Source organism: Mangifera indica, chromosome 17 (assembly GCF_011075055.1).
Source record: "Mangifera indica cultivar Alphonso chromosome 17, CATAS_Mindica_2.1, whole genome shotgun sequence".
NCBI lineage: Eukaryota > Viridiplantae > Streptophyta > Magnoliopsida > Sapindales > Anacardiaceae > Mangifera > Mangifera indica.
The window spans coordinates 3477875-3503531 of record NC_058153.1 but is presented as its reverse complement, the minus strand read 5'-3'; the positions used below and the strand labels follow the sequence as shown (position 1 = coordinate 3503531).

Genomic DNA, 25657 nt, shown 5'->3' with positions numbered 1-25657 from the left:
CCTACTCAGAAAACATAAAATCAAGCGTGAAACTTCTCTTAATCTAAGTAATTAATTAATATATTTGGTTTATTTATTATTTTTAGTAATGATTAATAAAGTTTTAAAGTAGATTACGATTGAAAACAATTAATCAGCCATATAAGAGAGGTAATCATAGTATGCTCTAATAGGCTAATTTATACCCATAAAAATGTAAGTGATATTTTATAAGAGGGGTTATATGATATTATGCTAGAATGGGTCAGATGTTATTATCCGTAGAGATTTTGCATATATTTATTTAGTATATAGTATACGAGGCTTTGGTAAAGTTATTGAGCTTTCGTCAACTGAAAAACCTAAAGCAAAAGTGTATTCACAGAACCATAAAAGCTTGAAAGTTCCATCAATGGGATGCATTACGACAAATAATTCCTCTTTAGGCGACAATTACACTTGTGGCTAGAAAAGCATCATTCAGGATGATATATAATATGCGGTTGATATTAATTGTTTCTTTTAAGGTAACAGTTGTTTACATTTCAACTTTAAATCACGTGATAAATGTGGCAGAGAGAGTATGATATAGAAAAGCCTATGTGTCTCAGGAAATTGTGTTAAAGTTAGAGATGGAGAACCAAAAAAATCACCCACTACCTCTTTCTAAAGGATTACTTCGAACTGAAGACTTGTACACAGTATTATCATCCAACTCTCTTACATTTTTCTTTTTTCTGCAGTTTTTTCTTCTTACTCTCATTTCCTGCTATTGTGGCAGTATATTTTGGAAACCAGTGTGTATCCCCGAGAAGCAGAGCCCCTCAAGGAGATAAGAGATGTTACTTTTGGCCATCCACAGTAATTTTTACTGTAAAAGTACCTTAGAATTAGCAATTAATGGATACTCTTTTTTTTTAATGTTCATGGTTAATTAATTTGCAGGGCTAGAATGAGTACTGCACCGGATGCAGGTCAGCTCATAGCCATCCTCTTGAAGCTACTTAATCCCAAGAAAACAATCGAAATTGGGGTTTATACTGGATATTCTCTTCTCCTCACTGCCGTCAACATTCCTGGTGATGGCCAGGTAAGTAATCTGCCTACTCTGTATGAAAATGAAATAGAACTGTCAAATTCAACCCATAAAGATTTGCAGATTATCGCCATTGATCCAGATCGTGAAGCATATGAGATAGGTTTACCAGTGATTCAAAAAGCTAGAGTTGATCACAAGATAAAGTTCATAGAATCCGAGGCTCTGGCAGTTCTTGATACAATACTAGAAAATGTAACAACACAAGACTCAGGAGGATGTCTATCTTATCAATGTTTGCCAAAGGCAAGACTCATGTAGTTGTAATGAATGAAGTGCAGGGTGAAAATGAAGGGCAATTTGATTATGCATACGTGGATGCAGACAAAGGAAATTACCGGAATTACCATGAGAGGCTGATGAAGCTCTTGAAAGTAGGTGGAGTCTGTGTATACGACAACACACTGTGGGCCGGAACGGTAGCCATGTCTGAGGAGCAGACTCCAGAGCCAATGAAAGCTGAAAGAAAAGCAATTCTGGAATTCAACAAAGCACTTGCTGCTGACCCTCGAGTTCAACTTTCTCAGGCTCCATTGGGTGACGGCATCTCAATCTGCAGGCGTATTTATTGAAATTCCCAGAATCTTAAGAACTGAGATCGGAAATTAGAAACAAAATATATAAATAATACTAGTGATAATAAGGTTGACAGGTCTGTTGAGAGCTTTGTTATGTTAAAACAACCCATAGCCTAATGCATTGGAGGAGACCTTATTTGGAAGCTATAAATCCAGTTCCTCGTTAACATAGTAGATAAATATATGTAAGAAACTGTAAGTTTCAAATCTGATTGTAAGCATTACGATATAGCAAATATCACAAGTGTTGCACATCTCTCAACTCATTTTGTATTTTGATAAAACATCAATGGCTCAAAGCTCATGCATCCACCAATAAATTTGCCCGTAAATCTAAAACACAAGAGAGTAATGGAAAGATAATTGTTGAAAAGAAAATGCTTACCGTCATTCATAAGAAGCTAAGAGTTTTCATAAGTTACAACATCTGTAAGGCAATTCAATTAGTGGTATGCAATGCAAGAATATCAATTTTCCTTTTACAAGAGAGACAACTTCTCTACAGCTGAAGCACATCCCATCAAATCCATATATTTAGCCCCTTACAAACTTTATTATGGAACTTAAGCAATTTGCCAAATAATAGCTTCATGAGGATTAGTAGTATCAGTCAAAACTTCAAATTATCGCTCACTCTCACCACCCTTCATTGTCCTTGAGGCAAACGTTTCAGCAACCAGTAAAGGAAAAGCAATAGTTGCATCACAATGCACCTGATCAAATTTAGTAAGAGTGGCAAAAAATCAGCATCATATATTTGGTTTTGCTGGACATTCTATTAAACACTAGTAGCACAAACTTTATTTGCAAGGAAAAATAACATGTAACTATGGACTGGAAGCATGTATATGGGATGCTGCAAGCCATCCATTTAAATTAATACCTTCACTGTCTTAGCGGAGCCCCGAATTTTCCCCCATGACACAGCCTCATCAGGACAAGCTCCAGAATCACTACCATCAAACTCTTGGGCTGTATTGATGAAGACAGCATAATCTGCACCATTTCGCATCATATTGGCATTGCAAATATGATGCTTAGGTAGCCCACCTCCTAAAATTATCATCCCTGTTTTCCTAGGACTTGCATGGACAGCTTCACCGTTCATGGCCCTTATATCTGATTGAAATAGTTAGTTGTTTTTAGATTAAAAACTCAAACTGTTAACTATCAGCATGGAATGACATTGCAACACAGAAGCAGAAAGCACGTACCTTGCACAACATCAATAATCAAGCCCGGACTTTGGAACGAATGGAAGTACAACATATCCCCCAGTGAGCCATCAGTTAAACCTGGACAGAAGACTGGAATGTTGTTCTGGAAAATATCCGACAATCATACAGAATTATTTTGGTAATGTATAGCAAAACACAATTTTTTTGGCATTACATGCTGTGCAGATTAAGTAGCAATATATAAGATTTCAGTTTTATTTACCACATCTTAGCACAGCAACCTAAATGTCCCACAAGCAGAGGTGTTGATACTAGTCATGATACCAATGGTAAATGGAACCATCTAATACATTTGGTCTCCAAAAAGAATTTATGAATTTAATTTTCCCCATTTGATTGCAAGCTTCATCTTCAAAAGAAAGTTATGTAACATGCAAGGGGTTATGGAATACCACCAGACATGTTTGCCACAAAATGTTCAGTAAACTAAAACTCGCTATGCGTATTCTACCACATAGACCCAAACTTTGGAAGAACAAATTTATTTATGGATAAGCAAGTCTATGTATTAACAAAATTCAACGACTCTCTTTTCACATCATAGAGTGAAAGGTTTCTCTTTCATTGATAACAATTTGAATTGCTAGCGAAGTCAAATTCCTGACCTATAGGTTTTAGATTCTTAGAGATACAAGATGTATGTCGAAAGGGAATCATAAGCAAGGAAGAAATCCAAGGTTCCGAAGCATAACACCAATTATGAAAAATGCATAAAACTAAAACTCGAAGTATAGAACAAATGTGGATAACTAAAAGATGTTCATAAAATAGGAATAAGAGCAATAGTAAATGTGGTTGATAATGACGATAGGAAGTTTATCAATGTGCCGTGAAAAAAAATGAGGACAGTGGCCAAAATATTAAGCTAAATTAGATGAGATACTTGCCTTGTATGCCCAGTAAAGGTACGAATTCTCATCATTAATCTCTTTCCCCAGCCGAGCAATGACCTTAGATGGTGTCCAGGATCTTTTCTGCAAAACAGAGAGGAAAAAAGTTAATTGGGTGTAAAAGGAACTAATTTGGTGAAAGGAGGAAAAGAGATGATTACTTAGAGAAAAACTGAAATTATTCTCTTTTTGGACAACCAATGCATTTTTTTCTTTGTTTTTGCTGCATGCTAAACTAAAACCTATACATGATATGTTATTAAACATTTTTTTTCCCTTTCCTTTTGGAAGAAAGGCAAAGTTGAAACTGAAGTGCTCATATCCAAATATGGAAGATTTAATAACCATTAAGACAAGAAATATCAAGGAGCAAAAAGATGATATGGAGAAATAAACACAGATAAGAGAAAATAATGAAAACAGAAGTCTGTGCATAACTAGAAGAAAGATAGCAAGGATTACCTCTTCAATTTGCTCTTTCAACATTTGATCAAAGATTGGAATGATCCAATCCTCAAATTTGCAATAGTTCTCATTTGGAACCAACAGATTACCAATGCGATTCAATCCTTTTGACCTCAACAGAGCTCCAGGTAGAGAAAAATCACCTTTATAAGTGGGTGCAAGGCATTTTATGAGATCTTCTTCGATTCCTCCCGCAGTTGTGACCACTACATGTACCTAAAGTAATAATTTTTAAGAATATAATCAAAATCCAAACCACAAAAACACGATCGTGCAGAAAATAAATAAATAATTAAATGAAACGAAATGTTGATTTGCAAACATCAATACATCTTAATAGAAGACTTAAATCACACATTAGCTCAAAACTATTGGCATGATCAGCACAATGTGAAAGCAATATCAAAGTCTTTGGCTTCCTTTATTTAATTTCAGGACACACAAGACAATATAAGAAGAATTTTAAATAAGCCGCAGTGCGACTCACCATACGATGCTGAACAAGATAGCGAACCGTATCTCTGACACCAGAAGAAATAAGATTGGAAGTAAAACCCAGAAACACTTTGCATCCAAGGGAGGCTCTATAAGCCGGGTCCTTTTCCTCCTCGTCACAATCTTCGGATATAGCCTCATCAGAAAGCCGCCAGTCTAGCTTCAGCCGAATAAAAATATAATAGTGTTATTTTGCATTTGGGAAAAATAAAAGAAGAAAAAGGGTTTGTTGGAGGAGAAACTTACCATTTGATTAACAACTTCAATGGCGTCACCGAGATTAGAAGCTTGAAAACCAGTGGAGAGCATAGATTTGAGAAGCAGGGAGTAATTAACGCCTTGATTAAAATCATAACCCTGAATTTTAGTGCATCTGCCTTCCAGGGATTCAGACTCTTTGAAGACCGTAGAGTGAACTAACGCTAAAAGATGCTCCTCCATCGCTTTCTTTTTCCAAATAATTTACAAGGAACCACTTGCCATCCCAAAAGGGCTTATATGCTGTTCCAGACCTGGGGGTTTTAGACGTGTAACTTTTTGGAGCTTAAATGTTTTCGTAAGTTAGTGATTAATAAATAAATAAATATATATATATATATATATATATATGTGTGTGTGTGTGTGCGCGCGCGCGCATGCGCATGTTAGGCCAAATAATTATTTTTCATCCAAGGTATAATAAAACGATGAATTTTTACCTTTAAGCTTTTAAAAATTTATTTTTTGTCTTTCTGTTAAAATTAATAATTAATTTTACTATTAAAAGATATTTATGTTATTTTATCTAAATATTATGATATGAAGTATAAGTAAGAGTATAAATCTTATTGTTTTAAATTTAATAGGAGACAAATTAACATTTTTAAAAGACATATTTTAATATTTTTAATAGTGATAAAAGTGCTATTCACCCACATATTTTAATAATATTTTTTTTTTAATATGACATTTATATCTCTATTTGATTGCAATATATTTATTTCTTTAAAGTGTAATTATAATTTTTAAACTATTAAAAGACATATTTAAATTTAAAATTTTCAAAAACATTTTAAAACCTTTTTAGAATTTTTTTAAAACCCCTTAAAATTTTTTATTATCACCTCTAAAATTTTTAAAAAAGTACAATTTATTTTAAACATGTGATTATATGTGATTGTACCATTATACATATTTATATTTGTTAATTTTATTTAAAATTATAATTAATGTAAATTAAAGATATAAAAATTATTTAATAAATTTTTGAAAACACAATGTTATTTAGCCAAAGAATTTACTGCCTTTTCAATATTTTTATAAAAATTTAACAGATTTTTTAAACAAATTTAATAGATGGGCGCAAAATTAACTTCAACAAATCTAAAGGTGAGATTATGTCATTTGATCAAACCTTGGGTGGGAATAGCTATTTGGCCTATATATTATACATTCAACTCAATAATCACATTTCTTTAATATGCACATTTTATTTAAAAAACAAATCTTTCACATTTTAAGAAATAAAATTAAAAATATAAAAATATTTGAATAATAATTATCATTTATTTTGAATCACATAAATATTTCAGTTTATCATTGTGTGTGGAGATCCCATCATAGGATGGAATCGGCCCAGAGCAACGGACGCAACTGGTTTTGAGATTTTATTTCTTTATCCATAGCAGCAGAACTAAGCTTGACTAAAATTAGACCAGTGTTTTGCACGCTTAAAAATTCCATAAAGAAATGAACAACATGAATCAATCATCTAGCGTAAACGGTATGGAAAACATTGCTTTCTGCAACAATCCGACCAGTTCAATTATGCAACTGATACAGGATCCAGAAGATTTGAACCGATAATTTAACATATTCTTGCTGGTGAGGGCAGGCTGCACCACACTTCCAAACTCTTCTCCACCCAAAAGTTTTGAGATAGACAAAAAGGATATCTAATGAAAATAACCAAGAACCTGACCACCTACATTTCGTCTTTGAGCCTCTTCATGATCCAAAATGCCATCCGGAGTTGTTATCACAACGTAACCCCACTGCATTGCAAGAAATCAGATAAAGAAAAAGAGCACACAAAAAGACCACAATAAAATGTCTTTTCTTTTGGAAATATGTTAGATCCCACAGACATTTCCAGTACACAGCATTTCTTAGCAGCAAACCATTCATACCTAAAAAGGGTAAACACATGAAAGAACTAAAAAGGGAGACATTTGAACAAACCTGACGAGTAGGAAGTGTACGAGTGGTGTACTTTTCAATATCCTTTGCTTTGATATCCTGTCTGTAAGTGAGTGCCCGGCAATCTTTAACCCTGCCTAGTAGTTGAACAGTTATCCTCCCCACCCTATGCGGATCATAAACTTGGAAATCCTTGATGTATCCTGTAAGGAGCAAAAGGGCCAAGTTAACAAGTTACAACAAATTGATCAATAGCCTCACAACTTCAAAGTGTGCAGTCCACAGACAACACTGGAGAATTGTAATGAGTAGTTTACAGAACATGCTAGAAGCTAACACAGCCACTTTATTATCAAGAAAATATCATTAAGGCAACTTCATCGAATAATGTTCAAAATCCATTCAAGGGCTTGGTAGGAATGCAAGCTAAAGAAAAGCCAAGATGCAGACAGTATACCAAATGGAAACATTCATATGTGACCAAAACTATGCGTTGAATCATGTTTAACTCCCGTCTCCCCATGAAATAAAGGTACAATGTCACCACCCACTTAAAAGCAGCCCGATATGGTTCTCGCAGGAAATAGACATTAGTATCAAAGCCTAATCAAGCCCAACCCTTCAAGAAAGAGATAAATCAATGTTCCACAATAAAATATTAAGAGATAGCAACTTTATAATCATATAAATTTCCATTATCACATAATCTAATTATTACAGGGAATTCCTGAGATTTCCATGATAAACCCACGTCTTCTCTAGTTGACAAACAATACTTAAGACTTTCCTCTGTCAAAGCCTTTAAATTGAGAGATTCCAGAAGATATTCATATATCCATTATTTCATTTACAATTTATAGTATTTAGAAATGATAAGCTGGTAACAGTTTCTCATGATGATAATAATAATAAAAAATTAAAAAGCTGAGGCCCTATGAATCAGAACAAAATAAATTTTATATGAAAATTTATTTCATTTGAAGATTTTTTAAAAGATTAGAGAGGATGTGATGAAAAGAGAGGATTACGTTTTTTAATTTATTTAGGATTTTTATTTTGTCGTAAAAATAACCAACATCTATAAAATTGTAATTTTTTGCGAGGGCTGGGCTCAGGTTAGCCCTATAATGGATAAGCCCATGAGCCATAGCCAGATACATGATAAATCCTACTGTTTCTACTGTTAGACTCCATATCTCAAAATGTAAAAGTTAAACCTAAGGAATGAGCATTAACCCTCCAATTGAATAAGTTAAAACTTCTAGATACACACAGTTTCTGGAAAAATGCAGCAAATTAGTAACTTGGTTTTGGTTTCATCAAGAATTCATGTAGCACCCCTCTTCCCCCTACATACATGTTTGATAAAGTTATATTCCATCAACAAGGGGTTTGGCATTTTCTCTAACAGAAAATCAGAAAAATAAATTTAGTAAATTTACATCACGCATCTGATGGATGATAGCGTCAACATTTACATAATCGAGGTAAAAAAAAAAATTCTAAATTAAAATTAGTATATTCTGCAAAAAATTTTGCTTCAATGAAAAGAAATGTAGCGCCCATGGATCAGAGGCAGACAATATACTCAAAGACTGCATTTCAAAATTTCGAGCACCCATTAAAACCCAACAGAAAATAACAAATGAGTAAATAGTCCAACAGATTGAACATTATATATTGCACAACCCTAAACCTGCTTTAAGTCTATACTTTTTCCTCAGCCACCTCACAGAATTTCAAATCATGAAAGTGTCCTTCTCGATTCCATATTCAACGGAAAATATTAGTTGTTCGACACAGAGAAAATTATTGCTGTGCGTCATTAGTGCCACTATTTTCATCCACAAGGTATATAAATTTAATCTGAACAATCAAAATACGCAATTAAAAAGGGTGAAAAGGAATAGAAGATTATATTTACCTCGATATTTCATGATATTAAGAAAAGAGGACATCACAGTAGAGATTGGTTTCAGCTCAACATCAGATTTGCCTCTCCTCTCTGCATTCACTATAGCTCGCAACGCGTCGTTTAATATCCTCCTCCCCATCTCTCCTCACTGCAAAACCGCGAAGGCTGCCTCGCCTGACAAGAAGGGGTTTAATTTTATCATGAAGTGGCATTTTAGTTAATTTTAGCAAACCCGAAGGGGAATTGTCAACCCTGACAGATTGTTGCTCCCTGTCAATTTATTTTTTTCCCCAAATTCCCAGCATAAACCATTAAAAATTTAAATACCTACCAATCTATTAAATTTTATTGTTCTTATCAAAGATAAAATTATTATTTAATAAAAATATTTAAAAAAACTAAAATTTTATCATATTTTTCTATAAGTTTAAAAACATAACAAATACACTCTACCTAAAATTTGAAAAATAAATATTCTTCCTAGATTTTTCCAACCATCGTTGTCTGTGGTTGGTGGCCACAACGATCGTGTTCTCTCTTCCTCTTGTTCTATTTTTGCCCATCCTCGATAAAGACGTGTCCTCTTCTAGAGATGAATTATTCGTCTTTATCGATCAGTTTTATCGATCAATAATGGTTAAAAATGAAGCACAACTGAAAGAAAACCTAGGAGAGATGGAGAATGCCACTGTGTTCGGGTGCCAACAACATGTTGAAAAAACCTTAAAGGAAAATGTAAGTTTTTCAAACTTTAAATAAGGAGAATTTATTAATTTTTAAACTTAAGGGTGAAAATGTGATAAATTTTTAATTTTTTAAATATTTTTGTTAAATGATAATTTTACTATTGATAGGAACAGTAAAATTTAATAGATAAATAAGTATTTAAATTTTTGATAATTAGCTAATGAAAAGTTAGGTATGCATCAAACCTTGAGTGTGAAAGTCATTTGAATTTTTTTTTTTTAATGTTTATTGATTATGGGTTAATTAATTAAATTCATCTTATTTGATGAGGTATATATACGATTTTAGTCAAATATTTCTGAGGTTGAAATAATCTAACATCTGACATAATGACAAGTCTACCCTCATTCTTATCTTCCCACCCTCATAAAAACCCTAACACTCTTCATTATCCAAATTTCACTTCCAACAAATTTATTATCAAATTCTTACTCAAAAGACATAAAATCAAGCGTGAAACTTCTCTTAATCTAAGTAATTAATTATATATTTGGCTTAGTTATTATTTTTATTAATAATTAATAAGGTTTTAAAGTAGATTGCGGTTGAAAACATATTAATCAGCCGTATAAAAGAGGTAGTCATAGTATACTCTAATAAGCTAATTTATACCCATAAAAAAGTAAAATTATATTTTATAAAAGGGGTTCTATGATATTATGCAAGAATGGGTAAAATGATATTATTCATGGAGATTTTGCATATATTTATTTAGTATACACAAGGTGCAAGGCTTTGGTGAAGTTACTGAGCTCCAGTCCGCTTATAAACCTAAAGCAAAAGTATATTCACAGAACCATAAAAGCTTGAAAGTTCCATCAATGGGATGTGGTACGACAAATAATCCCTCTTTATGTGACAATTACACTTGAGGCAAGAAAAGCATCATTTCAGAATGTTTCGAAGCACAACAAATTGGTGAACCTTACATTAAATTTAAAAAGATAATATTGTTCGCTATTTCTAATTAATCTTGAAACTTCACAACAACAATATATCTAGAAGAGGGTACTGATGGACCTAGACAAGAGGCAGAGAAAGAGTGTAATGTGAATGTCGGGTAGGTCATCATTTACTTACAGACTAATCATGGTTCATGTTAACCTACAAAAGGACCTCAAAAGACTATTCTTTAGCAGTGACACTTAAAGCACAGCCCAGAGACACCTTTTGTGCAATTAACTTGATCTCCTTGATCCGTAAGTCAACCAACTGTTGCAGCTGCTGTTCCTGATTTGTCTCAGTTGTATCCATCTGGACGCTACTAGGTTCACTATCCTTTGACCTGAACATGACAAACGACGTCTCCTGATCGTAAGTGGTAGGGACATCAATCAAGCGTTTCCCAGCAGTCCCAGAATCTTTTCCTAGGATATCAGCTCTCACACGATTTGAAATGATTGTAAAGTAATCCTCAATACACTTGTCGGCAGGTCCAAGGCTAAGATATATCAAAATCTCCCAACACTGGAGAAACTGTTTCTTGTTGATTTTCAGTGTTTTCCGGACATCGTCTACTGCACTGAGAGGTGGCACAAATTGAGGGGCATGGATTTTCTTGGAAAGCTTTCCTTCCTTCAGACTCAGAACAGCTGAATTAATTGCTAGTCGGATTGGTTCAAAAGCAAGCAGGTGTTTTATATCAACACAAGTGCGCACATGCTGAAAGGAATCTAATGGCTCTTCAACTGTAAAGTCATAAACATTTTCAGCTATTGCAACATTGCTGAGCACCTCTACAAGGTAACTGCCATAACCCTTGCGTTGGTAAGGAGGCAATATCAAAATCTGCAATCAAGGAGGTATTTCATTATCTTGCTTAATCAAATATCTGACTGCTTAGAAGAAAAGACCAATTGGACTCCTTATTCGTCCAAACTGACTGAAGTCTAGCAATAAGAGAAGTGAACCTGACTGAGTCGAATGCGTGTACTATCAGGATAATGATAAAACCGATATAGTGCAGTAAAACCAAGCAGTCTATTTTGAATGTCTCCTTGCTGATCCTCTTTTTTCTGGATCAAGAGATATAATTCCCATCTTGGATCAGTAACATCAATAGGATTGCTTCCTAATTGAGATAAAAAGGACGATTAGAAATCAGAGTTAAATTCAGACAGCAACTAAGAAGAATAAGAATACAATATAGAATAATGCAATAAGCATTGCTTTCCTAGGCCTTACAGATGAGAAATTTACCATCAACAAGAAGAAGAACAAGAGGTACCAAACAACTGTAAAGGTGTCCTGTTGCCATATTGCCCACCACCATGCGAACAACCTGACCCAGATTAAGGCATTTCAATGGATGGTACTCATTTACAAACACAATCCTTGCAAGTGAATATACTGAGGACAGAAGAAAGAGAAACTATTCGTATCATGAACTATAATCATGTTCTAAAACAAAGCATATCTAATCCTTAAAAAGGATCCAAAAGATAATATGCTGATTACTTCCATTAAAATTATTTTTCAAAAGTCTCCAAGATCCTTCCCCAACATTTATATCACGGGGAATTGATCAACTACAGCATCTCAACCCCAGTATCCCACCTACAAAAAGCAACACAAATAAGGAGAAAAAAGTAAATCCAAAGACAATTTTTTTCCCCAAAAGCTCACTTTGTGGTGATGCTGCCAGATGGGACTGAAACTGGACAGAAACTGACAATTGTGATCTATATATTGTGGCAGCTTAGCACCCCTCCCCCCTTCCCCTGTGCGATCAGTTCCAATGCTTCTTTTGAAGCTTGACATAATGAACTAGGGCCACCGAATTTCCACATGGAGGAACTTTTGCTTTCACAATGGATCGAGTTCACTTATTAATCACTAATGTCTTTGAATGTGTAGAGAAACTATGAACCGCTTACAAAGCACACATAGCTGGCAGTGAACAAAAATTCATACTAGAGCTTCTTTTCTCAGTATTATAAACTTGAAAATATATAAATATAAATTACCTCCAGATCAGAAACAGCCTGTTCTACATGGCTATGTTCATTGGAAGCCTTGTGTTGTATCACTTCCCCGGTTGAGACAGCAGATCTGAGAATAGTAATAAGAGGTAGTCTCAACTCACAAATAAACCAGAAGCCAACACCAAATGGACAGAGAGTTAATTGATCCTTAGAACCTAGTAAGCAAATGTCCCAAGGCACAGTACCTAATAAAATGAGTTTCTGTAGAAAAAGTTTGAAGGAAGTCATCTTTACTCTCGACAAGAGTCTCAGCAAAAATACTCTGTAGAAAATCACTAGTTTATAAAGTCCCAAGGATATAAACAATCAAATGAAAGGTTTATATGAAAAATCAGCACATACCTGAAGGGCAGATTTCAAATCTGTAATCCCTTTGCCCCTCTAGCAACACCAAATAAATTTAAAATAAAACAATACGAAAAATATTCAAAAAAAAAAAAAGAAAATGAAGCAGATTTAACACCACTTTGATTCTAGTTGGCCATAAATAAATTTCAGTACTTACATCAGATGTGCTCTTAAAGGTTATATCAGCATATGAATGAAATGATATCATGCTAACCCATACAGTTATCTACAAAAAAACATATCACGTTACAAAAAAAAAAATTATGACAGAATTCATGAACTCATTGACAATTGATACAAAGTGATAATTAATATTAAAATTATGAACGCTTTTATCATTGAATGTAGCTTGAAAAATACCCGTAAGCTTCAGGGGAAGACATCTATAGATTACCTTCAACTCTTGGTAACCGTATATTTTCCCATCTTCATCAAAAAAGCTATTCAAGTCAACTGGATTAATGCAGAAACTGTCTGAAACACCCACTTCTTCTTTGCTAGACACTAGAATTTGAGCAATCAAAATAAAAATGTGTGCCAAATCAAAACTTTGACCAAAAAAAAGGACCAACATCAGAATATTTACAAAAATGCAAGGAAAAAGGGAAATTAACTCTTCATCATATGCTGCAAATTTAAAAAAAGGCCGACTTAGCAAGCTAAAGAGCTTCGCTAGTTAAGAAATATGAGCTTACTCATTGGGACTAATTATTCTGATTAAATAATTTGTAAATATGAAAATAGAAATCAATTCAAACTCGGCCGTTCCTATCTTATATATGGCATATTAGATTAAGGAAGAAACAAATCCAGAAATAAATAGATAAAACCAAAACTTTTCGGCAATAATGCAAACAACAAAATAAAAAAATTTAACTCCGCGCATTTAGCAGCATCAAGATGGAAACAGACTAATCATAAAAAACGAAAGTGATAGGTTTTGAATCAAACGAAAATAAATTTACCTTGAAATGTAAAAACATATTTATCATATAAGCTTAATTAAATTAAAGCCGTACCCAGATAAATTTTGATGCAGTCTTTAGCCTCAACTCCAGCATCTGACACAGAAAAGGCAGTAGAAATTTAGCTAAGCTAAACACCAAAACAGTATTTTCTGTCAAATAATAAAAAAAATAGATGTGAAATCGGAGGCGAGTATGCTGACCAACGTCAGCGACGCTAACACGCCTCCTCTTCTTGGGTTCGGTGACGGGATCGGCGGACGGTTGTTTCTTTTGGGCCATTTCTGGAAGAATTAGGGTTTGGTAGAGCGGGAAATGAGAAAAATTGAGGCGGGAAATTGTAGTGTACAAACGGAGATTACTTTCAGACTATATATACAGACTGGAGTTGTGGAAGTTACTCTGTCTGGAGCACCATTATGGGCCGCTTTTCCGGTCCGACCTTGACCCGACCCAGTTATGTAAAGCTCTCTCTTTACTTTGTAAATTTAAAAAGTAATTAATTAAAATATATATATACTTGGGTATAGTTTTGAATATATAATTTAATAAATGTGTGTAATTTTAAATTAAAGATAAAATAATATCTAATCGTATAATAGTATATCATGTGTGTATCTAATTATATACATATAGTATTATTTAATTAATTAAAATAACTATTTTTCAAAGGGTTTATACAAAAATAATCTTCTACTAATTGTTATACATTTGTGATTAACATACTAAGATTAGATGTAATCACCCCTTCATAAAATTGTCTTTTACTTAGTTTAACTATCTCAAAACCCATAAACCCGCACGTAATTGTTGCAAATACTATCTTTTTATCATCGATTTTAAGCATTTTGTTCATTTTTCATGCAAAAAAGAAAAAAATATTAGTAAATTGTTTATCTTCATCTTGTATTGCTTAAGTTAGGGAGATTTACTTAGTATTTCATTGAAAATAGAGATGCCATTGATATGATATTACAACTTTTTAATTATAGTCTTCATAAAATATAATTGATTGGGATTTTTTTTGGGTTAGGGTTACAAATAAGTAATAGTGAAATCAAACATATAAATCTATGTTTTTCTCAATTTTTGTACCTTGCTTTATTTGCATCTAGTATGTGAGCATGACTTGCATGGTATGTGCATGAAATGTGTGAAAGATTTGTTAAAATGAATATATATTCAAGTTTTTCTTTTTCAAAATTTATCTTTTTTGTTGCGAACATATTTGATTATATAAAAATATTATAAGAATTAATCAAATTATTTGATACTTTATTGTAGGATAAAAGAGATATAACCACATATTCATATAAGAATTTTGGACAACATAATTACATGTAAATTTCTCATTAAATTTTCATTAGAGGGCTCTATCCCACACCCCTACAAGGAGCGACCCCCTCTCCCCAACCCACTAATCAAGCAATGAGACCCACACAAAGAGACTTTGTCCCCTTGCACTTCAATTGCAAGGGTATGCCGCATGATGACTTTAGTTAACCTTGTGGAAATGTTCTTTAGATATAATCAAACTCTACACTCAAACAAAAAACTATTTAAATGCAACAAAGATGATTTGTCTGAACCTTAACAACCATTAAAAGAAATATTTCAAATATAAATGTTTTTCTATAATGATGTCATCCAATTATGATGGTCAATTTTTTTTTTTAACCATCTTGATTTATCATATATGTATTATATATTGTGTATGTATATATTCATTACATATAGTTTGGGGATATATATTGATAATGTTATTGCATTGCAATATGAATTGTGATTATATCTATTAAATAATTGATACATGAAATATCGATGTTAACTTGTAAATATCTAATAATTGGGTATATATATTGATAACTTATTCTTGTGTGGTTTTATATTTATTTATAGGAAAGTATAATAAATAAAATTACATGACATTGTCTAATTGTTTGAAGGTATACATTTCGATCAATTTTGACACACTGAACATTAAGTTTGTGAAGAAATTGATTTGATAAAGTGGTTGACTACCATATATGACTTGATGAAGAGTTACACGAAGGATATGGATAAATTTATGAACTAAATGAACCGATAGACGCACAATTTACCTATTGGGTGGATTTAGAACGTGCTTTCTGCAACGATGCCTTGCAAGGGTTAAGTAAGCTTCGTTTCAGAACATGAATATGGTTCATGATACAAATGGTGTCCCTTTCTTCTGCCCTCAGAGCATAATCACTTGCAAGGATTGTGTTCGTAAATGAGTACCATCCATTGATTTGCCTTAATCTGGGTCAGGTTGTCCGCATGGTGGTGGCAATATGGCAACAGGACACCTTTACAGTCGTTTGGTACCTCTTGTTCTTCTTGTTGATGGTTGATTCTAGTTTTATAAACAATGAATCAATGATTGAATGTATAATAGTAATTAAAGTATGGATATCTGATGAGTATGGAACCTATATATCTATGAATTAGGCATATGAAAAAGTTGCCTTGCTTATCGTCTTTTGCATGTTTATTTTTCAGAATTTATAGTTAAATAATTCTCCAAACTTGAAATTGCACAATGAGAAGATGCTTAAAAACCACAAATGTAATTCAAAATCTAGATTTTACCCTTACCAGCATGGTAGAAGCCTAGAAGGGGATAATCTCTCCAGTATTGATAAATGTAAAAAAAATGAAAATTCTTAGCTCTAAAAACTAAATAAAAACCATTTTGCAAACAAGGCATGACATATTCAAACTACATTCACTTCCTGCAGCTGATCTTCACAGCCTGTCTGTTCCTCTTTTTGACACCAGATTTGGCAACCTTAAGGCTCCTGTTAACAGCACTGAGCCTTGCAAGGGCTGCCTTCTTCAAATCAGGCCTGTAGTAGTTATCAGCAACCTGAAATATTGGCATGCAAGAAATTATTAATAAAGGCAGCATAAAACAGACACTAGGCAAACTAATTACAAGCACACAATGGTCAAGTGCTTCTCACGAAGCCAAGTATAATTAAGTATATTTCCTTGAAGATCCATAACAAGAGGTATCCTCTTACCTGTTAATTTCCCATCATAGTTTGAAAGTTAAAAATTTTTAGTGTCACAAATTACTTTATCTTTAATTCAAAATCACAAAATCACATTATATAACAAATTATATTTCAATCCATGACAAGAGGGGTCTTCTAACATGTTAACTTCTAAAAATAGCTTGAAAGTTAAATTCCAGTAGTCATCAAAGCCAATGAATTGCAATATTCCAAGTAAAGCTTAGAAGCAAAACTTAACAAATTATATTTCATTGAAGATCCACAACAAGAGTAGGTTTTCTTTCATGTTAATTTCTCATTGTAGCTCACAAGTTAAGAATTTTAGAACCCCAAAGACCAAAGAATTCAAACAAGCCAAATAAAGCTCAGAAGCCAAGCGTAACAAAATATATTTCATAGAAGATCCACTGCAAGAGAGGTCTTCTTACATGTTAGCTTCTCATCACAGCCCAAAAGTTAAATTCGAGTAATCTCAATCCAAAAAAACATTACAGCTCCAAAGTTAAATTCAAGCGAATTAAATCCAAAGAAACATTACATGGAAGCCAGGGCATTTAGTTCATATAAGTTTAAAACACAGGCGTTCCTTAATAAAAGAGGATTGGCAATGAAAAGTAAAAACCTTTTTAAACAATTAAACCAACCATGCACAACATACTTTACATGGAAAAATAACACTCAAATGCTTGAAGATATGAAAAAATAGAGATATTAAACAGTCCAAATTAAAAAGGAAAAGTACCTGATTGACAACAGCCTTGGCCATCCTGGGGAACTCCTTTCTCATGACGGACTTTTGAAGTAAAAGAGCAGGTTTGTTCGGCTTCTTGGTCTTAGTGGTAGCCAGAACGACAGACAGATCTTTGTCACCTGGCTGAATAGACACGGTTTTGCGGTTCGCCAACCCTAATTTCGTCATGTAAGTCAAACAAATCAGCACTAAAATCTAACAAAAACCAAATAAGCGTTTAAGTAGGTAGTTACGGGCGGACCTGAGTGCTTGTATGAGTTGAGATTATAAAGGTTATTGGATTCCTTGCTGAACCGAACGCCAGCAGTGCCATTGCCGAACTGTTTCACCAAGAAACAGTTGTTCTTCTTCACGATCTCCCAAATCAACTGACCTGGAACTGTCGCCATTCCTCTGTATCACCTGAGCACAAATGAAAGATCAGAGATGTTACATGATAGAATAAAACTGGAAAAATATCATATCGTTAAATGGAAAATCATGAAATGGGAATTATAATCGTGTTAGAAGCAGCACAAAGAGGGAAATGAAGACATACGGCGGCTGAGAGAGTGAAAGGATCTAAGGCTGCCAAGGCAGAGAAATGAGCTCAAATGGTAGTTATATACTCATCCAAAACCCTAATTAAACGTGAAGGTATGAAGCCCAAATGAAAGCGTCCGACACTTTTCCCTCGTAATGGTATTTAAGTAATTTTAATGATCTAATTTTAAATTTTTACTACAATTTTTTTAAAAAAAAAATCTTAATATTCCTCTTTCTAATTTGTGGGAAATTAATTAAAATAAACAAAATTTTAAGCGTTTATACATTTTTAGGCCACCCTATAAAAGTTTTACTAAAATACGCAAACCGTATTTTTTTTACCCTTTTTACCTTTATGTTAAAAAACTAAGTAAAAATATTTTTTCTGAGAATGTACGTCGGTTTATGGTGGTTACGATGGTGACTAGGGATTCTACACTGAAACCCTAAATATGTCAAATTATGTATATGAATGTTTTTGAATGTTTCGAACATTTAAAATGATGTAGTTTCGATATTAATAGATGTCTGAAAGTATAGCCGTTGAGAGACAAAAGCGCACAAATTTACAGTGTCATGCAAACTGCGCAAATTTACAATGCCACGCAAATCGCGCAAACACTGTTTGCACCGCAAAATACTGTTCTCATCACGCAAAAGTGATATTATAGTCTGTGAACAGTATTTTTTTTTGCACGATTTTGCAAGCGGTTTGTGTAGTGAACAGTATTTGCGCGGTGTGAACAGTGTTTATGCGATTTGCGCAGTTTGTGTGACACTGTTCACTTTTTGCGTTTTTGTCTCTCAACGGCTATACTTCCAGACATCCATTAACATCGAAACTACATCATTTTAAGCGCTCAAAATATTCAAATACATAATTCGACATATTTAGGATTTCACTGTAAAATCCCTAGCTACTATCATAACCATCATAAACCGACGCACATTCTCAGAAAAAATATTTTTACTTGGTTTTTCAACATGAGGGTAAAAAAGGTAAAAAAAATACGATTTGTTTATTTTGATAAAACTTTTCTAAGATCGCCTAAAAACATATGAACGCTTAAAAATTTATTTATTTTAATTAATTATCCCCTAATTTGGTCACCGTCACAATTTTTATTTCTTTCTTTTCCAATGTACATCTCACTGCACATTTCTTCCACTTGGTTCTTCTTCTCCAATATACATCTTGTCGCACATCTCTTCTTCTTTGTCTCCTCGACAAAATGAGACAACACTCTCAATAAAAAAAATATTTCGAATTCCTCAATTTTTTTGCAACAGATTCCTTGATTGGTAAACAATAAAGAAATTAAAACACTCTGAAGAGTAGAAACAATTGACAGACATGGACTAAATCAGATTATATTAAATTGATTTGATTGACTTGAATATAGTTCAAATCCGATTAAAATTAAAAGATTTTGATATAATTATTATTAGGTTCAGGTTAAGTTTGAGAACGCACAATTGATCTGGTCTAAGCCAACCTTTTTCTTTCTCTCCTATGGTTTTCTATTTTTTTTTTTTTCATTTGTTGTTCCAAAATTCAACTGTATTTCTCCAATCTGGGTTGATTAGGGACAAAAAGGAAAATGAATGAAAAATTCAATTAAATAAACAGTATTTTCAGTTAGAAAATAAAGTGTTTTATGTGGATACCAAAATACGGGTTTTACAGATAATCCCTTCATCAAATGAAGGTTTAATAGTCAACAATATATAATTATTGATAAATCAGAATTAGAGAAAATTATGAATTTGTATTCACATAATTGAATAAAAAGAAACGCAGTCCTCGGCAAATGTAAGCAATATAATTACTTGATGTGTAAAAATTATTGTTCTCTTTTTTAAGTTAAAAAAAAAAGCTGTGAGACTACATACATGAAAGGTAACAACTAAGAATCCATAACAATATACAAGTTCAGAAATTCAAGACCCTTTTAGAGGGTCATTTGTTATTTTAACCACATTTTCAACCGTTTATATATATCCAGTAATTATTTTATTTAATATATATTTATACCCACATTTATGTTTGACTTCCCTTTAAAAATGAAAGTTGTTTGATTGAATACTTAGCCAACCAATCAACCATTTTTTGCTAAGAAAGTTGTTGGCCAGATCCTTAGTCAGCCAACCAATCACATTTTTTGCTTTTTTTTTTTGGCAAAAAGTCATTGACTAGCCGATCAAACATCCAACCAAATAACTTTCATATTTAAAAAGAAATCAAACATAAATATGACTAAAAATATATGTTGAAGAAAATGGTGACTAGATATTTATTGACGACTAAAAATGTGACCAAAAAAATTAATATCTCAACCTTTGATTCCTTTTTACCCTTAGGGCTGGATTCGGGCAAGCTCAACAGATCAAGCCTAGAATGAGTTGCTATGGCTTTAGCTCAAACCCCAGCTCAATCTATGGTTTTAAAAATATTCAAGCTTCTCATGAGTTTGAGAAAAGTTTCCATTTTTTAATTATAAGAAATTGTTTTTAATTTATGTTTTCTAATAAAAAACATGTATAAAAGTTTATTTGCTAAGAAAAATGAAATGAAGAAGACTATAATGAATGGGTTCATTACTTCATATCACAGGTGGAACAATAGAATATTTTGAGCCTGTACTTATAATGGGTAGAGTATGCATTTGAATATGTCTTTCCAATATGAGACTTTTTCAAATCTCTGTTGCCCACATTGAAAAGGCACATATTCAATTATTCACTCCAACCCCTATAAATATACACTAAACCCAATTCTACTGTCCCACACAGATGAAAGTAATATGTACTACTCAACAAACCTATTATAAATAGTCTTTCTCAATTCATTTCTTATCAAATATCAACTCCTTTCCATGTTATTAGAAAACATAACTTAGTTTAAATTTAATTTTACTAAAGTAATGAATCGAACAAGAGCTTGACTCTTCGTATTGAGCTTGAGTTTTAACTCTTTAGAGCCGAGCTAAATTCGAGCAAACTCAAACTTAAACTCGACTCAGCTCAAATCCAGCACGATCTTCTTTCCCTCCCCCCTGCAAAAACTGCAAACAAATGAAAATGAGGCATACAGTTGATTCATTCACACGGCTCTTTTAGAGGCAGAACGCACTAACCGGGTAAACTGTAATTCAACCAATTGTAATGCACAACAAATATTCAGGCTTGCAGAACACTACACCATTCAATTCTTCCCAAACTCCTATAATGCAGCTCTAACAGAAGAAGCCCCATTCATTTTCTTCTCAGAGAATTGAGTTGCAAAATCAGATGTCATCAGAAAGCCAGGTGTCTTCTGTTCCTTCCTTCCACATGCCCCATCTCCATCTAATTTTTGGATGATCAACTGTACATCTAGATATGAGCTTATTAGCGATGCTGGAATCTACTTCCCGGTAGATTAACAAAGCCACGGAAGACAAATTGGTGCATTTATCCAAAATGCAGAATATGATAGACAATGTTACATCAATATCATCTATAACCAAGTGTGCCATAATTTCTGTCAGCTCCTTCATTCCAGTCTGATTTTCTAAACCTTCTTTGCAAAAGCAGGTCTCCACTTGTGACCAAGCCCTAGGGCCCAAAGTAAGAGATTTCACATTTGGAAAGACATTGAACAATGCCCCCAGGTCAAACTTTCTGATTGTCTCAGGCTCAGTCGATTTCAACAAGTCCACCTTTAACTTCTTAATTGTATTACCCAAAGGAAATGCATCGATGATGTAACAGAAGCTCGAAGATTCCAGCTGAAGGTTCTGCAAATTCTGAAACTCTTTAACTCTAACATTACTCGCTTTTTCAAGTGATAGATAGAAATCAGACAACAAAGGAGTTTCAAGAACAAGGAGTTTTGGTTTTATACATTTAAGTTTCAGTTCAATTAGGTTGGGTGCAACTATAGACAGAGAAAGGGGGGCATTTGATACCGTCCATAGACATGTTTTAAGGTGCAACATATGAATCTTTGGGTCTTTAAGTCCTCCAACTCCAACCAAATTGAGATCTTGTAGACAAGGGAAACATTCATTAACCTTGTTTAGGTCCTCATCTTCAAGTCTTATAAATTCCAATGTTAAACTAGTTAGCCTGAGCATTGGATTTACGCCATCCACTGAGAGCCAAGCATTTCTCACCTCAAGTTCAAGAAGCTTATGGCCTGAACATGCATAAATTAAAAAGCAATATTACTAATATAAGATAAAATATCAATCAAATTATCAAAAAGAAATAGTTCAAAGAAATAAACAATCATAAAGAAGCCTAGTTGGATATTTGATGGTATGTCCCTAGTTCATAATGATCAATGCCCTAAGCTTCCATGAGGAATACCCAAAACCAAACAATTTATTTCCTCTTACTCTTTCCTTTCTTTTCATTTTGATTTAGTGATTATCACACATCATCTTCTCTATGCAATGAATTACACAAGCCCATAAACTAAAATCTCAGCTGCATTTCTACAGACCACTAATTTTAGATTTCTACACAATTAAAAACAAGAAATTCTTCAAACTATACATATGTTTACACAGGAACTCTAGCCAACTCATCAAAAAGATTTTAATGTAATTGCAGAATTTACATGGAAAGTAAATGCTTTTCAACAAATATTACATAAAAAAGCATTTAATTTGAACACATCAGGGTACTTTCACATCAATTATAAATCAAATAATACTACTTGGCATCAATGATCCAGTGAATGCTCATAAAAAATCATCCTCCCACCATCTTAAATAATTTTGCCCTATTCTCAACAACAAAGAGTGAAAAAACCCATAGAAACTGCTCCAACAGGCACAATAACTTTAACCAGTTAGTAAATCTACTTTGTAACAATCAAGAGAAACAAAGCTACGCATCATTCTCGTAGTTTTAGCATGTTCAGACTAGTAAAAAAAAATTTAATTTCACAAGTGAAAGGCAGGTTGAGCTATGGCCGCAAAAAACAACATTAAAAAGATTTACAAAAGATCGAAAGCAATATTCCAATTACTTACAGCAGGAAGAAATCAAAGCCAAAACCTCCGTCTTTCTCCAACAAGATTGAACCCAAAAGTCAGAAATAGACAAAAACCTCAAGTCTTCACAAACCCTAGGCAACCAATCCTTCACAAATTCGATATCGGTCAAGAAAAGATCATCAGACTCGTCCTCAAAGTCGTCGAACGCGATTCCCGCCAACGCCTTGTCCACGCCGATGGATATGGACTCGAGCCGCCGCGACTTCTGGACGAGTTTGCTAAAGATCGTCTTGAACGGTGTGACTCGGTGTCTGCCCTCCGGTGACCGAGATTTTAGGTAGCGAGACAACGTACATACCAGATTAATGTGTTGAACATTTTGAGCGATAGAGTTTAAGGTTTTGGAGGCGACTTGACACCGAGCTATGTCGGAGGAATCGGTGAGTCGACTCAGGATATCGAGAATCAAAGGATCTGGAAGATACTCCGCCATTTTGATCTAGCACGTGATCTCACGTGTACCTCTTCTTAAATCTTCTTTTTGTTTTCTGAAATACCTAAAATGTCCAGGCCCAAAGTTAGCCCAGCCCAACTGAAAGACGATTATAGAGCTTTATTACGATATGCAAACTAGGGTTTCGTCTCTTTCTTTTTTAGTTCAGCTTTCGCCCCTTCATTTGCCTCTCTTCTCAGTTTCTGCGTTCCTTCAACTCCAACTCCAAGGTTTCTGTCAACGCCTTTATTTTTCAGCACTTAAAAGCTTAATCATCTGTTTCTTCGCATGAGACCTCTCATAAAGCATTTTTAACTACTAAAATATGTTATTCTGATTTTGTATTTAGTGAGGTTTTGTGGTGATTTTGATGTGACAGTTGAATGAATGAATGCAGGTACGTGCAGTTGAAGAGAGAGCAGGAGAGTGAAAATGGTGGAGAAGGTCAAGGGAAGAAAAGAGGAGGTGGTGACCAGAGAGTACACCATCAATCTTCACAAGCGCTTACATGGCTGGTCAGTGAATTCTACTTTTTATTCAGTCTGTCTGTTACATTTGATATGCTAGTTAGCTTCATGTTTGTTTTTCTCTTTATTATGGCCTTCTTTAGATATATTATTGGCTTGTGATACAGTTATAAATGCGTTACTTTGATCGACAAGTTGATGAGTCGGGGTTGTGATTGACCAGAGAAAATTGGAGGGACATAGTGGTGTGGTTCAAAAATTTTGTATCATGCTGGATGTAATGATTTTTGGGTGATTCATAATGGTCAATTTGCTATTGGTATATTTGTGATTTGCAGGCCTACTGTGGTATTGGTTGTTAAATTATGGATTATTATGTTAAGCTTGGCTGATTTAGGTTTTGATATTTGGTTAGAAGATTGTCAATGCGGTGGTTTATGTGGAGCTTTAGGGTACACTTTCAGAGGGAAAGAGGGATGTGGTAGCATAGGATGTCTTTCTGACTACTGAGGTTTGAGTGGAGCATCAAATTCCAGTGTTTAATAAATTGGGCAGACCATGGTGTTCAGTTTTCTTTCAAATTTGGATGTGAAAGATTTCTTTTGATAAAAAGTAGATATTTTTACTCTATTATTCTTTTCGTTATCTGTCTATTTATTTACTATATAATCTTTATTTTTAGAGAAAAGTAAAATTGCTAGAATGAAAGGGAAAATCAATAAGATTTAATCTCCCTATCATGCATTATCTTTGAATAAACAACTGCAATTCAAAGTTGTTGGAGCTGGAGGATGTAGTGGGATGATAATTCAGCAAGTTCATCAGTACTGTTTTCATAGAAAAGCTGTTTTGCTGACTTTTATTCTCTTACCTTTTCATTCTTTATGATAAGAAGGTTTTTTATTTTCATAGCCTTCTGTTTGATGCTATTGACAGACTAATGTGAGCATGTTAACTTGTGTATTGTTTCATTTTTCTAGTTGGCTTGATAATTTGTTGTTCCATTTGAATTCAATAGTTGAGTAATTCTTATTCTTTAATTCTGGAAACAGCACATTTAAGAAGAAGGCACCAAAGGCCATTAAGGAGATCAGGAAATTTGCAGAGAAAGCCATGGGGACCAAGGATGTGAGGGTTGATGTGAAACTAAACAAGCATATCTGGAGCAGGGGCATCCGAAGTGTCCCAAGGAGGATTAGGGTTCGCATTGCTCGCAAGAGGAATGATGATGAAGATGCCAAGGAAGAGCTTTATTCTCTTGTGACTGTTGCAGAGATCCCAGCAGAAGGATTGAAGGGCCTTGGCACCAAGGTCATTGAAGATGATGAATGAATCATCAATCTTTGTTTTTGACAGGATATCTTTACATGAGATTTTGGCAATTGTTTTTAAGTCATGACAAAGACTAGTGTTTTTCATTATCTGTTCTATTGTTGTTTAGATTATTTTGACTTGAGCACTTTGGGTTTTACCGAATACAGTAACTTCTGAGTTTTAGCTTATCATTCATGCAC

At 33.7% G+C, this 25657-nt stretch overlaps 7 protein-coding genes and 2 non-coding genes across 17 annotated transcripts; 2 read left to right on the top strand and 7 right to left on the bottom strand.

Moving 5' to 3' along the window:
* The first annotated feature begins 581 nt into the window (after nucleotides 1-581).
* On the top strand, nucleotides 582-1915 carry LOC123200018 (probable caffeoyl-CoA O-methyltransferase At4g26220). 4 transcript variants are annotated; one of them, XM_044615095.1, is made up of 5 exons: nucleotides 582-680; nucleotides 761-840; nucleotides 925-1069; nucleotides 1139-1270; nucleotides 1357-1915. In XM_044615095.1, the coding sequence occupies exons 1-5, from the start codon at nucleotides 612-614 to the stop codon at nucleotides 1645-1647; spliced, it is 717 nt and encodes a 238-aa protein (XP_044471030.1). In that variant the 5' UTR covers nucleotides 582-611; the 3' UTR covers nucleotides 1648-1915. The 4 variants fall into 4 exon arrangements, with proteins under 4 accessions (XP_044471030.1, XP_044471029.1, XP_044471032.1 ...); XM_044615094.1 differs by having other exon boundaries at nucleotides 925-1270; XM_044615097.1 differs by having other exon boundaries at nucleotides 925-1270; nucleotides 1352-1915.
* Nucleotides 1916-2016: 101 nt separating this feature from the next.
* On the bottom strand, nucleotides 2017-5289 carry LOC123200017 (deoxyhypusine synthase-like). 2 transcript variants are annotated; one of them, XM_044615091.1, is made up of 7 exons: nucleotides 4988-5289; nucleotides 4734-4901; nucleotides 4244-4462; nucleotides 3779-3865; nucleotides 2868-2973; nucleotides 2537-2772; nucleotides 2017-2366 (listed from the first exon to the last, which is right to left on the bottom strand). In XM_044615091.1, the coding sequence occupies exons 1-7, from the start codon at nucleotides 5180-5182 to the stop codon at nucleotides 2277-2279; spliced, it is 1101 nt and encodes a 366-aa protein (XP_044471026.1). In that variant the 5' UTR covers nucleotides 5183-5289; the 3' UTR covers nucleotides 2017-2276. The 2 variants fall into 2 exon arrangements, with proteins under 2 accessions (XP_044471026.1, XP_044471028.1); XM_044615093.1 differs by having other exon boundaries at nucleotides 4734-4897; nucleotides 4988-5125.
* Nucleotides 5290-6365: 1076 nt separating this feature from the next.
* Nucleotides 6366-9016, bottom strand: LOC123200197 (40S ribosomal protein S15a-5). 2 transcript variants are annotated; one of them, XR_006498521.1, is made up of 4 exons: nucleotides 8844-9016; nucleotides 6962-7122; nucleotides 6568-6774; nucleotides 6366-6534 (listed from the first exon to the last, which is right to left on the bottom strand). XR_006498521.1 is itself a non-coding variant. In XM_044615345.1 (3 exons), the coding sequence occupies exons 1-3, from the start codon at nucleotides 8971-8973 to the stop codon at nucleotides 6676-6678; spliced, it is 390 nt and encodes a 129-aa protein (XP_044471280.1). In that variant the 5' UTR covers nucleotides 8974-9016; the 3' UTR covers nucleotides 6366-6675. The 2 variants fall into 2 exon arrangements, 1 of the variants encoding a protein (XP_044471280.1); XM_044615345.1 differs by having other exon boundaries at nucleotides 6366-6774.
* A 1433-nt stretch (nucleotides 9017-10449) lies between these two features.
* Nucleotides 10450-14238, bottom strand: LOC123200102 (histone acetyltransferase type B catalytic subunit-like). Of its 2 annotated transcripts, XM_044615217.1 has the most exons (10): nucleotides 14082-14238; nucleotides 13933-13974; nucleotides 13308-13417; nucleotides 13071-13139; nucleotides 12908-12946; nucleotides 12751-12827; nucleotides 12548-12632; nucleotides 11781-11862; nucleotides 11492-11652; nucleotides 10450-11369 (listed from the first exon to the last, which is right to left on the bottom strand). In XM_044615217.1, exons 1-10 carry the CDS (start codon nucleotides 14158-14160, stop codon nucleotides 10707-10709), a joined length of 1407 nt encoding a protein of 468 aa, XP_044471152.1. In that variant the 5' UTR covers nucleotides 14161-14238; the 3' UTR covers nucleotides 10450-10706. The 2 variants fall into 2 exon arrangements, with proteins under 2 accessions (XP_044471152.1, XP_044471153.1); XM_044615218.1 differs by lacking the exon at nucleotides 13071-13139.
* A 2212-nt stretch (nucleotides 14239-16450) lies between these two features.
* LOC123200096 (60S ribosomal protein L28-1-like) lies at nucleotides 16451-18340 on the bottom strand. The gene is made up of 4 exons (XM_044615208.1): nucleotides 18209-18340; nucleotides 17912-18072; nucleotides 17662-17825; nucleotides 16451-16768 (listed from the first exon to the last, which is right to left on the bottom strand). Exons 2-4 carry the CDS (start codon nucleotides 18057-18059, stop codon nucleotides 16628-16630), a joined length of 453 nt encoding a protein of 150 aa, XP_044471143.1. The 5' UTR covers nucleotides 18060-18072; nucleotides 18209-18340; the 3' UTR covers nucleotides 16451-16627.
* Nucleotides 17135-17227, bottom strand: LOC123201225. The gene has a single exon (XR_006498785.1). It is a non-coding gene; the product is annotated as a small nucleolar RNA R24 (small nucleolar RNA).
* LOC123201224 lies at nucleotides 17280-17371 on the bottom strand. The gene has a single exon (XR_006498784.1). It is a non-coding gene; the product is annotated as a small nucleolar RNA R24 (small nucleolar RNA).
* A 1659-nt stretch (nucleotides 18341-19999) lies between the features above and the next one.
* Nucleotides 20000-23698, bottom strand: LOC123200465 (F-box/LRR-repeat protein At4g29420-like). Of its 3 annotated transcripts, none has more exons than XR_006498580.1 (3): nucleotides 23220-23698; nucleotides 21333-22375; nucleotides 20000-21260 (listed from the first exon to the last, which is right to left on the bottom strand). XR_006498580.1 is itself a non-coding variant. In XM_044615656.1 (2 exons), the coding sequence occupies exons 1-2, from the start codon at nucleotides 23674-23676 to the stop codon at nucleotides 21483-21485; spliced, it is 1350 nt and encodes a 449-aa protein (XP_044471591.1). In that variant the 5' UTR covers nucleotides 23677-23698; the 3' UTR covers nucleotides 20000-21482. The 3 variants fall into 3 exon arrangements, 1 of the variants encoding a protein (XP_044471591.1); XR_006498581.1 differs by having other exon boundaries at nucleotides 20000-21251; XM_044615656.1 differs by having other exon boundaries at nucleotides 20000-22375.
* Nucleotides 23699-23758: 60 nt separating this feature from the next.
* Nucleotides 23759-25645, top strand: LOC123200466 (60S ribosomal protein L31). The gene is made up of 3 exons (XM_044615657.1): nucleotides 23759-23906; nucleotides 24074-24191; nucleotides 25196-25645. Exons 2-3 carry the CDS (start codon nucleotides 24109-24111, stop codon nucleotides 25473-25475), a joined length of 363 nt encoding a protein of 120 aa, XP_044471592.1. The 5' UTR covers nucleotides 23759-23906; nucleotides 24074-24108; the 3' UTR covers nucleotides 25476-25645.
* The last annotated feature ends 12 nt before the right edge of the window (nucleotides 25646-25657 follow it).

Excerpts from the sequence above, each read along its gene's own strand:
- LOC123200018 (XM_044615094.1), top strand. The coding sequence starts at position 612 with ATGGAGAACCAAAAAAATCACCCACTACCTCTTTCTAAAGGATTACTT. Across the intron at positions 681-760 it reads GAACTGAAGACTTGTACACA|TATATTTTGGAAACCAGTGT; the intron begins GTATTATCATCC and ends CTATTGTGGCAG. Across the intron at positions 1,271-1,356 it reads TTGATACAATACTAGAAAAT|GGTGAAAATGAAGGGCAATT; the intron begins GTAACAACACAA and ends AATGAAGTGCAG.
- LOC123200017 (XM_044615091.1), bottom strand. The coding sequence starts at position 5,182 with ATGGAGGAGCATCTTTTAGCGTTAGTTCACTCTACGGTCTTCAAAGAG. Across the intron at positions 4,463-4,733 it reads ATCTTGTTCAGCATCGTATG|GTACATGTAGTGGTCACAAC; the intron begins GTGAGTCGCACT and ends TTATTACTTTAG. Across the intron at positions 2,773-2,867 it reads GATTATTGATGTTGTGCAAG|ATATAAGGGCCATGAACGGT; the intron begins GTACGTGCTTTC and ends TATTTCAATCAG.
- LOC123200197 (XM_044615345.1), bottom strand. The coding sequence starts at position 8,973 with ATGGGGAGGAGGATATTAAACGACGCGTTGCGAGCTATAGTGAATGCA. Across the intron at positions 7,123-8,843 it reads TAATATCATGAAATATCGAG|GATACATCAAGGATTTCCAA; the intron begins GTAAATATAATC and ends TGCTCCTTACAG. Across the intron at positions 6,775-6,961 it reads GTACACTTCCTACTCGTCAG|TGGGGTTACGTTGTGATAAC; the intron begins GTTTGTTCAAAT and ends CTTGCAATGCAG.
- LOC123200102 (XM_044615217.1), bottom strand. The coding sequence starts at position 14,160 with ATGGCCCAAAAGAAACAACCGTCCGCCGATCCCGTCACCGAACCCAAG. Across the intron at positions 12,947-13,070 it reads CCTTTAAGAGCACATCTGAT|AGGGGCAAAGGGATTACAGA; the intron begins GTAAGTACTGAA and ends TGGTGTTGCTAG. Across the intron at positions 11,653-11,780 it reads TGTTCTTCTTCTTGTTGATG|GAAGCAATCCTATTGATGTT; the intron begins GTAAATTTCTCA and ends TATCTCAATTAG.
- LOC123200096 (XM_044615208.1), bottom strand. The coding sequence starts at position 18,059 with ATGGCGACAGTTCCAGGTCAGTTGATTTGGGAGATCGTGAAGAAGAAC. Across the intron at positions 17,826-17,911 it reads CAACTCATACAAGCACTCAG|GGTTGGCGAACCGCAAAACC; the intron begins GTCCGCCCGTAA and ends TGACGAAATTAG. Across the intron at positions 16,769-17,661 it reads CCAAGGCTGTTGTCAATCAG|GTTGCTGATAACTACTACAG; the intron begins GTACTTTTCCTT and ends CCAATATTTCAG.
- LOC123200465 (XM_044615656.1), bottom strand. The coding sequence starts at position 23,676 with ATGGCGGAGTATCTTCCAGATCCTTTGATTCTCGATATCCTGAGTCGA. Across the intron at positions 22,376-23,219 it reads GGCTTTGATTTCTTCCTGCT|GCCATAAGCTTCTTGAACTT; the intron begins GTAAGTAATTGG and ends ATGCATGTTCAG.
- LOC123200466 (XM_044615657.1), top strand. The coding sequence starts at position 24,109 with ATGGTGGAGAAGGTCAAGGGAAGAAAAGAGGAGGTGGTGACCAGAGAG. Across the intron at positions 24,192-25,195 it reads CACAAGCGCTTACATGGCTG|CACATTTAAGAAGAAGGCAC; the intron begins GTCAGTGAATTC and ends TTCTGGAAACAG.